The sequence below is a fragment of the Semicossyphus pulcher genome, unplaced genomic scaffold (assembly GCF_022749685.1).
Source record: "Semicossyphus pulcher isolate SPU_LCO1_2020_fin unplaced genomic scaffold, fSemPul1.0.p SCAF_9, whole genome shotgun sequence".
Classification (NCBI taxonomy): domain Eukaryota; kingdom Metazoa; phylum Chordata; class Actinopteri; order Labriformes; family Labridae; genus Semicossyphus; species Semicossyphus pulcher.
Genome location: NW_027211770.1, coordinates 28,938,536 through 28,952,205, shown reverse-complemented (window position 1 = coordinate 28,952,205; position 13,670 = coordinate 28,938,536). Strand labels below are relative to the sequence as shown.

Here is a 13,670-nt window from a genome sequence, read left to right as displayed (position 1 = left end):
TAACTTGACAGCGTTGTTTCCCAAATCTCCATCCACGTTGTCGCTATATCCCCACCCCTCCTATTACCTGGGAATGCACAGTATTGGGAATGACCTGCCGTGACCCCCCCACGCCCCTCTATCCAAGAACTGATGGAGTATAAACAGATTATCATGCAGAGCGATGACTGTGATCCGGACAGGCCCGCTCATCCCGGGATTTTCCCAGCCCATGAAGCCGGGAAAAGCGACCACGAGCCGTTGGAACTCAGCGTGGACTTCCCGGTGTCTGTGGTTCTTCCTGCCGGTGGAACCGGCGAGAGAACCGGGCTACAGACACCGAAACAGTTCTGCTCGTTTCTGGGTCGGCCGCTCATAAGCTACACTGTCCAGGCTTTCGAGAGGTAGGGAAAGGTTGAAATGAAATAGCACTGTGTTTGTACATATTTACAGGTACTTATGTAGAGTAGGTAGAGTGACAGCAGGAGATGTGAAGCAACGTCTAACTCAGTCAGGGCTCCACTTCCTCTAACGGCCGGTGTGTGTCTCTGCAGTCAGAATGAATTAACTGTGCATTCCTTTATGCTTTAACAATTTAATACCAAATGAAACGTGGAACTAAATACCTGCAAGTATTTTCATTTTGGGAATATTTTAACTTTCCATAAGGAAACTATTTATGCATGAAATAACCAGATGGGAATGTCTGTAGTTGGCTGATCCGGTAAATTAAATACCTGTCGAGTGCATTTCAGGCATATTGATGCAAAAAACATATAAAATCGAGTATTTTCACAAGTCAGTCCATGTAAGTGATTTGCAACATTTTCCAGGATGGCTTCATACACTCAAATAACATCTTATGGCAACTTTTTTAAGCTTTACACATGTATCATCTTGCAGTATGTACGTGAAGACAGAAATCTCAGGCAGAGACATCTCTTTTTTTAATTTGACTCAAGTTATATGAGAACATATTTATGTTGTTATGTGGTTTAACTACTTGCTCATACCTGTCCACCAGAAAATGCACCTCTAAGGGACCTTGGCTGTAATTGAAATACTACTTTGGAAATCAAATTAAGTCAAGTCAATTTATTTATAAAGCACATTTAAAAACAGCCGGAGCTGAAAAAAGTGCTGTACAGTGCATAAAAGAAACAATACATAGAAAACAGGTGGCCTATTCAGGACGTGGGGACACAAATGTTAGCATACCCCTTTCCCACAGAAAATAAGCGTGTTGATGCACTACATTTAAATACAGAAATGAATGAATGGTATTGCTAAAGGATTTTAGTCATTCTTCCATCACTGGAGGAGAGACAGTGACTTTTTCTTCTGGCTCCATCATAGTGGATCACAGTGGAAGAAAGGATCAATAACTGGTGTTTCTAATCAGATCTAATCAGAGAATTTTAACAGAAATTGTGGCTTTTAAACGATGAAGACAACAACTCCCATGATCCCACGCTACTTCAAGATTTCATCAAACCACATCTTCTGTTTTGTTTTAGACTCCTAGCAACAGGAATTAAATACCACAAGTTTGAGTCAGTAATTAAAGGACTGGGAAATTCTCTTGCTCACTGTCTTAATAAGAGTTTGATGAAAGATTGACACCATTCTCATGTTTGGACACTTAATTTTATACCAAAACCAGCAGCAAGTTAGCTTAGTTTTGCTGAAAGACTGGATGTTTCGGGAAACATCTAGCTAAACCACAACTTGAAATTGTAACAGTCGGGGTTTTTGTTGTCGTAGTGACATTTGCTGGTTTCGTCACCTCAAATTTGAGGGTTTTATGTTTCTCTGTTTTATGTCTCTTTAAATGAAATTTGTCTACGATTTGGACTGTTGGTCGGCTGTTGCAAACAATTTGAAGACGTCACCTCAGCTCTGTTAACCTTTTACATTCTCCAGATTAAACAAGAAAAGAATACACAATAGATAAGTTGTAGCCTTGTCTGGCCTTTGTGAAAAAACAGACGTTGCTGAGCGGTCTCTTTGTTCTTGCAGGGTGTCATGGATCCAGAACATTGTGGTCGTTGTTGCCAAAGAAAACATGGCCCTGATGACGGACATCATCCAGCGCTTCCAGCACAGGAAGGTTCGGGCGGTGGCAGGTGGCTCGACTCGTCACAGGTCCATATATAACGGGGTCCTGGCTCTGGGCGGCGATGGGGAGGAGGAGAGTCCGGCGGCTGACAGACCAAAGGTGGTTATTATCCATGATGCAGTGCGGCCTTTTGTGGAGGAGGACTTTCTGTACAAGATAGCCATGGCTGCCAAGGAACAAGGGGTCAGTATGATAACAGCTGTTTTGACTAAAAGATATGGATATTTCGAGGGACAGGAGCTGAAATTCCTCCATATTGTTACATCTGCTCCCTATTTGAACTCTGTTTTCCCCTTTTTGTATAGGTTTGTTTGTTCAAATAAGAACCTTGGTTCCAGATACATAATCACTTAAATTAACCGACATTCAATTAAATTGCATCAGTAGCATCTTCTCTAATGGGATGTTTCTCTGCAATTTTGTCTTATATAGAGCTGCAACTGAGAATATACTATAATATTGTAAATATAGTTTTTAAAACATCTGAAAATAGTGAAAAAAAACATCCCAGTTTTGCAGAGTCCAAGTTTAAGTTCCTAATTTTTACAGTCCTTGTCTAAAATACTTTTAAACTAGAAATATTTGGGGTTTAAACCTCTTATCAGACAAATCTAGGAACCTAGGAACCTCAAGGTGCTACCAAGGACTCTCTGAAACTAGAACTAACATTTTTTATTTTACATTTTTCTGCTGTTTTTTAGACCAAACTATCAAACAATCAAGAAAAAAAACAGCAGATTAACAATGTCTGTTTATTGCTGCCCGATATGAGGACAAAACTCTTAATCAGTCCTGTGTAAATGGCATGTGTCTTTTTTTGGATAAGTAAGACCGACAGAAAAATGTAAACTAATAATCTCAGATGCAGCCTTAAAACACATTCTCATTAGGAGCCCAGATTGCCCCACTTGTGAAGTCATAACTTAAGCTGCATTCAAACGGGAAACTAGTGTTGTGACGTTCGTGAACGATCCGATTGTTGTGAACGGCTCTTTGGTGCGAACGATGGGAACCGAGTCGTAGGTGAGAGCCGTTCTTCTTATAGTGGTGCCCAAAATTCACGGCCCGCCCGAGATCCACTGCCCTTTATGCCGACTTACCACAGGCAGCTTTTTTCAACTGTAACTCTGCTATACTAGGTCACGTGCAGCAGAATCATGTCACCACAACACAGTGCCGATAGTGAGCAACATTATAACCCTCCGCCAAGTTTTTTTGTTGACATCTCAGTAGTCATACAGAGTTGCATCGGAAAGGAACGGAGCCATAAGATCCGGCTCCCTTCAAAGAGCCGTAATTCCCAATAAAAATAAATGTTTTTACAACCACAAAAAAAACAAAAAACAGACTCATTCTCATTAATTCACTCCGTCAGAAATAAGTGTAAATTGCGTCTTTTCTCACTGCAAACATTTGGGTCATTCTGCCACGAGGAAACCTCAAAGCTCTGTAAATGTCGCTACTTGGAAACGATCCTAATTAAACTTATCTTTAAACGCCAAATTGTAATAATGGCTTGAAAATATTTCCAGTAGCTCATAAATGCAGGATTTTTCCAAGAAAACAGCAGTTCAGAGACAGATCGTAATCCCCCTACAGCTAGAGGAAACAACTGCAAAATGCCAGTATTTCCTCACGCTTGGAAAGCGTTGTACAGCTAATTGAGTCTAGCTCATGTGCATTTCTTCATGTGATTCTAGCTGAAAACCAGAGAAGGTCCATTTAAGCTCCGAGTGTAAACAGATCCATCACAGCTGGCTTCGGGAACAGCGGCTGGAATCGAACCTCTCACCTGGTGTGATGACAAGTTCTCGTGACTTTAGTGTGTGCGGCCTTTTCGACTTGCAGTGTGAACAAAAATAAACCGAATGCTAAGACAGAGAACAAAGTTTTCCAGTCAGGTTCAGAGCACAGAAGACAAACAGGTCCTGTGATGACATCTTAAGCTCGCTCCTTTGCACAGGAGGTTCCTCCATCTATTCATAAACTGTATATCAGAGTGACGGGTCCATCGCTCCTGGTTGTATTGTTTATTTGATCAGTGATGGACGGAAAACATTTGGGCTGAAGTCACAGCAGCTGTAACAAAAACACAATGATTACTCATGTAATGATTCATGGCTCAGACTCTGTTGACTGCAGGTCACACAGGTTGTGAAAGAAGCAAGAGCTTCCTGACGTGAGACTAACTTTTATGGCGTGTTTCTGAGCGTGTGTGCTGCCTGATGAACTTTCACAGCAGGCGGTCTGGTCTTTATTATCCTGCCAGTATCCACGCTCACAGCAGAACGCCTGTCTGCACATTACTTTGATGCTAACAGCATGTGTAACACGCAGAACACATGTTTGCTTTTCTTTCATTTGCAGGACACTTCTGTCAGATTTATGGATTTACTTTAACGATGTAATAGTATTGTCAGGGAAATTTATGTTAACAAGTGCATTTTGCTTCTTTGTGAGAGCAGCTTGAGGCTGTTGTCATCCTTTACAGAGCTCGTCTAGGGAAATGAAGAGTTATTCCTTAATTCAAAACATGCAAGAAGAACTGACTCCTTTGTTTTCTTTACTTCTCCCAGGCTGCAGGAGCTATCCGACCTCTTGTGTCCACGGTGATAGCCACCACAGCAGAGGGATACCTGGATCATTCTCTGGAGCGAGCAAAGTACAGAGCCAGCGAGATGCCTCAGGGGTTCACATATGACGTCATCCGTCAAGCCTATCAGAGGGTAGAGTCTGCTTTTTTACACTGTACACAAGATAGAAAGATGCATACACAGATGCTTTATTCATCCCTGGCTGGAAAGTCGTATGTCGCAGCAGTAGTACATAAAGAAATGGTGCAGCTCAGCGGAGGTGGTGAGAGAGGGGTGTAAAACATTTAAGATGCTCACCAACTTTACCAGATTTTTGAGATGCTCTTCAGTTAACAAAATAATTTAAATACTTTTTGTTGAGTATGTTTTTTGAAATGATCTGGCTGCAGGTCTCGGGAGATGAGCACTTTATTTGAAGGACGAGATTATAGCGAAGGAAAAAGCCTTCTTTGTTGTTGTTTAATGAAACATGTATTTGCTGCTTATTAGGGCTGACCCGAATGCTTCGAAGCTTTGAAGCTTCAATCGTTGCCATGGTAATCAACAGCAAAAAAAAATCAGTACTCAGCCCGACACACAGGTCTGTATGTGACTGACTGACTGACTGACTGAGTGACAGTATCGTCATAGCCGTAGAGACAAAGAGTTGTGACATCGCACTGGCGGATCATGGAGCATATTGGACCTCCACTGACGCGACTCTCTGTCGATACGGCTCTGGATACTTTGTTCGGGGAGTAGGCGGGGCTGCTCCTCAGCTGCTCGTCCGCTGTTCTCACCTACGCCCGCAGCGCGCACCTGCTTTCAAACACGTTGTCATCGGCCTCACGAGGACAGTCTTTCTAACACATTGCCCACAAAAGCGCACACTGACCTGATGCGATCAGCCTCATACTAGGTTTTGACCTCGTCTTGTTTCCATTTTTAACCCCTCCAAAATATGAATTAGCTTATTGAAATAATAACATTAATCATTGTAGTGACCTTTAAACAAACCAATTTATATCTAAATAAGCCTCGAAGGTGTGGACGAGTGAGGTTCGGACACATGCTCTGGGATGAAAATAAATCCATTTATTCACCTTTCTTTGTCGCCATTCAAACAAGCTCATGAAGGCAGATTTCAATGTCTGTTGTATTGCAGCGATGTTTCTCCTCCCCCTTGTGTCGTCGTAGCGACGCTTCGAATACAACTGAACACTTGGTGCCCTTCTGTTTATGACCAGTATGAATAACAACACGGGGCCAAGGATGGAGAGAGTTAGAAGTCAGTGGCTGCAGAGAGCGATACGTCAGTGTAATGGAAACGTTAGACGAAGTAAAGCTTGTCCCTGTGGCATCTAATCCTTTGTGATAAGCTCTTAAGGTGTTTAGTCATGATCTCTGTTTCTCTATTGTAATATCAATAAACTCAAATAAGCATCTGCCTCTTTGGGAGACAAATGCAACCCATAATGAAAATATTATAACAGGACAAATCAGGTCCTGCAGGGCTGTGCTAGTTACTCCAGGTGTCTAAAATCGTCTCTAAAATCTTATTAAACGACAGTCAGGTTCAGATTTATGCTCTTAAAATTACAGCACTTAGATGACAAAAGACTTTCTGATTCTCATACATCATAACAGGCCCTCATTGTTCGGCTGATGTGCCAGAACCTGCAGGGTTTCACTCCGAAGAGCTGGTGGCGAGGGCGCTATCACTTTCACTTGGCCCTCTGCTGCGTCTGGGAAAGAAACCACACGTTAATGTATTCTGCCACACGGCAGCAGATGAGTCTGTGGAGCAAAAGTGAACAACGACTCCGTTCGGAAAGTTGTAGAGAGCGCTGAAACGACCCGGCACCTTCAGGTGGATTTGGGTTCATAGTCTCAGCAGTTGAGAGTATTTTGAGATGTGTACCTGAAAAATGGAAAGAATTTATCTAATTTATCTAAAAGCGGGGTCTTATTGCTCCGAGTTGGCAGGATAATCCCAGCCAACTAGATGTGGAACTTGTGTCACAGAAGTTGAAGTTATTTTTCAGACACCTTCAGTTTGACTCCATCAGACGTTTTTTTGAAGGACGCAGCGAACTTTGAGCTAAGAGCTGAAATATGCCTACACTTGGAGCCCCGTTTGTCTGCAGTTATTTTTATTCCTGGCACACGTGAATCCTCAGATTGCTTTGAGAGGCTCGTTGGCTTTGGTGTTGGCCTTTTCAGAACATGAGCTCACATTTGTGCCGCCGTGTCGAGGCCAGTTAGGATGCAAAAAAATTAGGACAAACTTGGGAGGTCGCTGCAGAAGGAGAAGGTTGGGGTTGTGTCCCCCTCTCTCCTCCTGTTGTTCTCCTCTTCTCCAGCCTTTCAAAAGAGAGCGAAAGTGTCAGGTTAGCACTGTAGGACATGCTGGTGAAAAATCTCTTGAGAGCTGCACATTTGTAGCTTGACATCCATTGAGAGCAGAAGAACTTAGGGCTGAAAAGACAAAGGGGGAGACACTTTATCCAGTCCCCCGTGGAAGCTTTTGTACCAGGAGAAAATGCTAAAGGTTAAATTACCTCAGAGCCAGAGCGTATTTCTGCCGTAATTTCTCTCTAATGTTCCTCGGTCCCTGGAATAAAAGACCCACATCTCTTGTATAGCATGATAAAATATTACCCAGGTAAAATCTCAGGTAGCACGAATTTGTCTTTGTATTTTAAACCAAATGAGCTCATCGCCTCGACCCAGAGGTCCATGTGATCTACACAAACTGAGCTTTCCCTGCTGAGAGTAGAAGCACAAATACAATGAGCATTCAGTCCTCAGCATCTTTATACACGTTCGTTCAGGAAGACAAATGTTTCGGTATTCATATTAACAGAATACTTTTTTACCCTACCTTTGTTTGAAGCTGCTCTAATGAATGATTGTATGAAAACGTGGTAACAAATTATTATCACTAGACTCTGTTGTTCTTCTCAGATCTGTGACACCTTTAGAGCCGCTTTCCCACGGGTCCAAAAACCTGCAGTAGACCCGGGTAATTATCGCCTCGGCTCCGATCGGCATTGATGGGAACACCAAACTCCTGTCAACACGCTAATCTCCGCCCCCTTTCCGGTGCGATGCTATGCTCCGTCGGTAATTTCTGCAGCTCTTTCAGCAGTAAAAACTCCTGATTGACAGCCCATCATCAAACAGCAGCCAGACACATTTATCAACAAGCTGCAACACTCCAAATGCTCCTTAAATCAGCATCTCTCTCTTCATGTCACGGTCAGCCCAGTCCAGATGTGAACCACCGAAAACCTCCTGAATGTTATCAAGAGGAAGATGGACGGTCACAAGCCATCGAACAAAGCCGAGCTGCTCCAAGAGCGGCCTAACGTCACCCAGCAGCTCTGAGACAGACTGGAGGAGAGCACGCAGAGATGCATGAGAGTATTTGATTTGGAAGTAGAGAGAAACGTTGTTTACAATAAAACAAAAGTTAAAGTCGAGCTGAAACGGCATTTCGAGAGTATCTAGCTTCCGTATCGTGACGTATTTCCGAGTGAAACAGGACGTGCAGGCGGGACATATCATTAGAGGGATTTGGTTTGATCGTTGAGAAGTGGGCGTAGACAGACGTTCTCCACAGCGCAGCAGCTAGCTAACTGACCGAGTGTTCTTGGTGCTCTGCGGCTAAATGTGGCAGATTGATTGGTTGAAATTGTCTGGTGCTAACTTACGTAAGCACGCGTGAAATTTAGTTTTACCGGAAGAAAAAAAGATCCGATTTTGATATAAGAATACGAAGAAATTGATTTTCTGTATTTATTTTGGCCTATATTGTCAAATAGATGCACAATATTACCGGGGATGTGATCTAAAAGGATTAAAATGACATTTTTAATTTGACCTCGACTTTAATTTCAAACACAAACCTATAAATATTAGAACCAGAGAAAAAAAGCTTTTTGCAGTGTTCTCTGGCCCAGAGCTGCTGATCGTTTAGGAAACACGTCAGGAGTTTATTGACACCAAAACAAAGTTAGGAGATTGAATATTGGACTTGCATAACAAGTTCTCCATTAAACTTTATACGCAAATAAACACTAGTGCGTTTTTAACTTCCCAATAAAGCCCAATTAATTCAGCTGAACTTTAATATTCAGTAGAATGCACACCATGATTTAGAGCATTCATTTGTTAATCAAAGCTTAAGTGAGCAGGCTGAATAACAAACATGTCAGCAGCTGTTTTATTCAACATTTACTACTCGTTTGATTCTCTTTGTTACAGGATTTCAGTCTGTACTCATAAAGTAAAGTGGTCTAATATCCAGCCAAACACACGCAGGCCTTCACATTTACATTTTTACTTCCTTGGGAACTGAACAAAACCAAGGAAGAGCAAAGTCTAAAGAGGTGGATGCTGCAGTGCACCACTTCTACATGAAGGGTTGGGACTGTAAACATCAACATGCACATCCAGGTGATGAAATAATCTCATAAGCTCATAAGAACTTTTGATTTCTCATAGCTCAGAATTTCCTGTGTTATTTGAGCGTGCTATCATACTTTGTCCGGCCTGTATTTCATGGCTCTTAGTTATTTCCTCACTTTCATACGTGATGTTCAGCCGATTATGACCACTTGACCCTTCTGCCCTTTCAGAGCATTTGCAACCGCAGTCACGTGCGTTTATGTGTAAAAGGTAGCTGTTTTTACAGTTTTAAAGTTAATTAAAGCATAAATTACACGTTGCATGTGTAGCATTTCCTGCCAATGAAATGTACTGGAGCCACATGTTTTAGCTGCAAGAGAGGCTTGAAACTGTGACTTAATAGCGAGGGGAGATAACGCACTTGAACAAACGCCCTCTGCTGAAAGGTGCACTTAAGTAAAAACCTTCTTATTGGTTTATTTGGGGGGGTCATACAAACACCTACCTGTGGGTTACTCTGCTGAAAGGTTAGCAGAAGATTTTTGTGAAAGAAGGGGACCACTCCAGGATCCTGGAACATCAATCAACTTTAATGTGCAGGAACAGCAATGGGTGCAGCATCCTCAGTTCTACAACAAAAGCATCCCTGCTTGCAGAACAATGTGGGAAACTTTCTCTCAACCTCATGAAACAAAGTTCTTAATTCATAAAGATGAGCTTGTTACAGGGCCAACAGTCCGCCAGCCAAAGAAAACATCTGAAGTGTGTGCGGAAAAATGTGGTGACGGCAGCGTCGTGTTATGAGCGTGTTTCTCAACTCAAAGATAGTCAGCATTTAAAATGCTTTAGATCTTTTAGTGAAATATCTGCAGAAAGTTCAAGCTGAAGAGGAATTCAATCTATCAGGGAGACGACTGTATGTTGGGCAAAACCAAATCATGTCAGGAATGCCTGGACAAAAACAGAGGCTTTCCTAACACAGAGGTAAATCAGTGAGGTTATTCTTGAATACAGGTGTACCAAGTAGTCTGAAACCTTTCCAAGAATGCTTCATACTGAGATGTTTTGGCTCCTTAGAGTTAGAGCCTGAGGATGGCGATGTTTGTAGTGTGATCAGTCCATTGAAAACTTTGCTGCGGAGCAATGTGTCCCAACAACCATTGCCCAAATATCGTATTTAATTTCTTTGGATAGGGATGCACTGATACCGCTTTTTAACATGTTTCATTTTCTTCAGATGTTCCTCACCTTCTGACCGTAACTAAGTAAATAGACACAATGATGCAACTGTTGCTGACACTTTAACACTCAACTTTGCTTCCCCGCTGACCTGCTTAACTAACGGGAGGCGTAAAGTCGTAAAGTGGTATTCGGGTTAGGTACTCGTCGTAGTTTTACGAGTACGAGTACTTAAGCTCCAATACAGCCCGATACTGGTCTCGGTATCGGTGCATCCCTAGACATTGAAGATCCCCAGAGCATGGTTCCCTATGATTTACCCCTTTGCATTAATCTAGATTTTTTCCATGGACCCAATTTTGGCCAAGGAGTAACTCCGACCTCTTCATTTCTGTGGTTTTCTGTGAACATTGCTGATTTGTTGCCCTGCTGGCCTTTCCCCTTCTTCCTTAGGCCGCTATTTCCCATTCATAAGACAATTCAAAATCGATGCATATTTGTGCTCCATGTCTGACGTTTCAACGTTTTCCTTGCAGCACCCTCAAAAAGTCTCCAACTTGCATGCAAGACATTAACATCCTCACCAAGTACAGCCTTGCAGAGGCACTAGCCATTTGTTTGAAGCCATCGTAATTTTATCTGTTGTGTCCCCTCTGCAGTGCACCGAGTCAGACTTCGAGTTTGGCACCGAGTGCCTCCATCTGGCTCTGCAGTACTGTGGCACCAACGCCAAGCTCATCCAGGGTCCGCCAACACTGTGGAAGGTGAGCTCGCCAGGGGCCGGATTTGGGGTGAACACTGTTGATTTTTGACACGCGCAGTGGTATGCCCGCTGCTGATTTATCGTATGGGCTCAAAGAGAGGTCATGAATTACACGTGAGGGGTGCTGAGCATTTCTATATTGAACGTGACATCCAGGATTAGCATGTAGAGATGAGTTTAAATGTGCAGTTAACCCTCATTCAGATTTTTAGTATCATGTAGATAGTTTTGGCTCTATGGCCTGAGGATGTGAGTTTTCTGTCTTCACCCTAATTTAATGGATGTGGACAGACTTCTGTTTGTGGTGCTTAAAGCAGTTATGAAAATATTTGAGGAGCGTCTCGTCTCCCCAGAAACAATGTCCTGGTAACCAAACCTTGTGTTTGTTATACATGTAAAGCCATGACTGAGTCACTCAGTCAGAGAGGCATTTTTTCCTTCTTAGTGCTCAATTTTGTCCAAAAAGTTCCAGGATCTATGGAGCCGGATGAACGAGGCTACACGTCCCCTCTGCACACTCCTGTGTGAGTGCTGCTGCTGATGAACTGAGAGGATCAGCCGAATAAGGGTCTGAAATGCAACGGTCAATAAGGAATTAAAGTTACATTCAGATGCAATTCTTACATACAGGAAAACAGGAACCTCAGCCCTGCACCCTGGTCACATGGAAGAGTTGCAGCAGAATCATGCTGTAAGATGTGTTTTATTTTAGAGGCTTGAAGAGTCAAAAATTGAAGTTATCTTGTGACACATTGGGAACCATTGATCTAGACCAGGGGTCTCCAACCCTGCTCCTGGAGAGCTACCTTCCTGCATGTTTTAGGTTTCTCCGCACTCTAACACACCTGATTCTAATGTTTTGCTCATTAACAATCCCCTGAGACGCTGCAGTTGGTTGATAACGAGCAGATCCTTCAAATCAGGAGTGTGTGTGAGCAGGGGTTCCCAACCTTTCTGAATACACGGACTGGACAGTAGTGTCAACGCACGCACGGAAATACAGACTGATCGTATCTGTGTTTATTCAGGAGGAGACTGCATCTAAGTTTTTTTTTATACGGGACGAGCCGACGAGAGGGACGGCGCGATCCATATGATCCATAGTGTGATGATGCTGAACAACCTACGGCCCGGTACCGGTCCGCGGACCGGGGGTTGGGAACCCCTGTGTTAGAGTACGGAGAAACCTAAAACATGCAGGAAGGTAGCTCTCCAGGAGCAGGGTTGGAGACCCCTGGTCTAGACTAACTAACAGTCTGTTTCTGGTGAAACACTGCTGTTGATGAATTTGTTAAATTTTGTTTCTCATGAAAAATGTTCCAGTTACCTTCAGTGCATTGGGCGGGGGGGTTATTAGTTGCAGATGCCTCTAACTAATTAAAAAAACTAATTGCATGTTGCATTGTCAGACATTTCTTTGTGAACTGCTCCTTTAAACGTGATTTTGTCCCTCAGGTAACCTACAAACGTGATCTGGCTGCTGCAGAGTCTATTATCAAAGGTGAGTTATATCTATATAAACATTTAACATTCCATCATTTCCTGTATGTATTGTGCATTATTGACTTTCCCTCCTTTCATGCTCTGTACATACATGAAGCATTCATGTAGACATGTATACATGAAAGGCTGAGAGCTTAAGGTCCTCCCAGACAGGTAACATGTAGAGTCTTTGTGTGTGCGAGTGTCGAGTTAGAGCTGAATAGAATAAACAGCTCCTCATCGTACTCGGAGAGAGAAATTCTTTGAAGCATTGTTCAGCTCGGTCGGTCTGTGAACACTACGGAGAGCAAGTCAGGACAAGGGAGACTATCACAATCAGAGACATGGAAACAAACACAGCCCCATATTTCACCCTGCCAGCACCTGGACCAACAGTTACCTGTTTGATGATGACATAAGGTGCTCAGCGATCATTCCCAGAGCCTCTGATGTGAATGAATTCATTGTGTGTTTTTTAGGGAGGATGTGGAAGAAAGTTCTCACATCTGTCAGAGTAACTGTCGAGATTTATAGTTTGTGTGTTCCTGTGTTCGCGCACGGACTTCCACTGCGTGTGTGTGTGTGTGTGTGTGCGTTTGCAGACATTTGGTTGTGTGTAACCTGGTAAGAAGTGTATTTGTGTGGACTCTTACTGACTGATATTTTATTTGTTGTCTTTAAAGCGAGGGAGCTGTACTGGAGGTCCTTAGCAGCACTGGCTTTGATGAGTTGATGTTTTACAACATACAAATTGCAGACTTAACCCAAAACATGATGTTGTTATAAACCGAACCAGAAAGATTTGGAGCCTAATCCAAACCAAAGTGGTCGCACTTTGGTTTTTATGATTGTAAGTCAAAGTTTACTTTTGGTTTCACACCAAACACAAACAGAGGTCTCCTCGGTTGTAACATTGTAACATTAAAGAAAAAGCACTGGACTGGTGTTGGCCAAGGCTCATGGGTACTGTAGTGTTTGGGAGCTACCCACCAAACCATACTCCAAAAAATACCAATTTGTTACAATGTTACAATTTCATTGAGCAGATGCTTTGTCCAAAGCGATGTACATCTGAGAGTTAATGATCTATGCATTCATACTAATGACTGTATATATAGATGGACAACGCGTCTCCATCTGCTCCCATTGTAAGAAATTGATG

The 13,670-nt window shown here is 42.7% G+C and overlaps 1 protein-coding gene across 1 annotated transcript in view; it reads left to right on the top strand.

Moving 5' to 3' along the window:
• Positions 1–72: 72 nt before the first annotated feature.
• The window catches only part of crppa (CDP-L-ribitol pyrophosphorylase A), a 51,009-nt gene continuing 37,411 nt past the window's right edge, over positions 73–13,670 (top strand). The window contains exons 1-5 of the mRNA XM_069656807.1: positions 73–383; positions 1,999–2,281; positions 4,675–4,824; positions 10,923–11,027; positions 12,482–12,527. Coding sequence (XP_069512908.1) covers positions 133–383; positions 1,999–2,281; positions 4,675–4,824; positions 10,923–11,027; positions 12,482–12,527 — 835 coding nt within the window. The 5' untranslated portion in view covers positions 73–132. The remainder of the gene's footprint in view (positions 384–1,998; positions 2,282–4,674; positions 4,825–10,922; positions 11,028–12,481; positions 12,528–13,670) is intronic.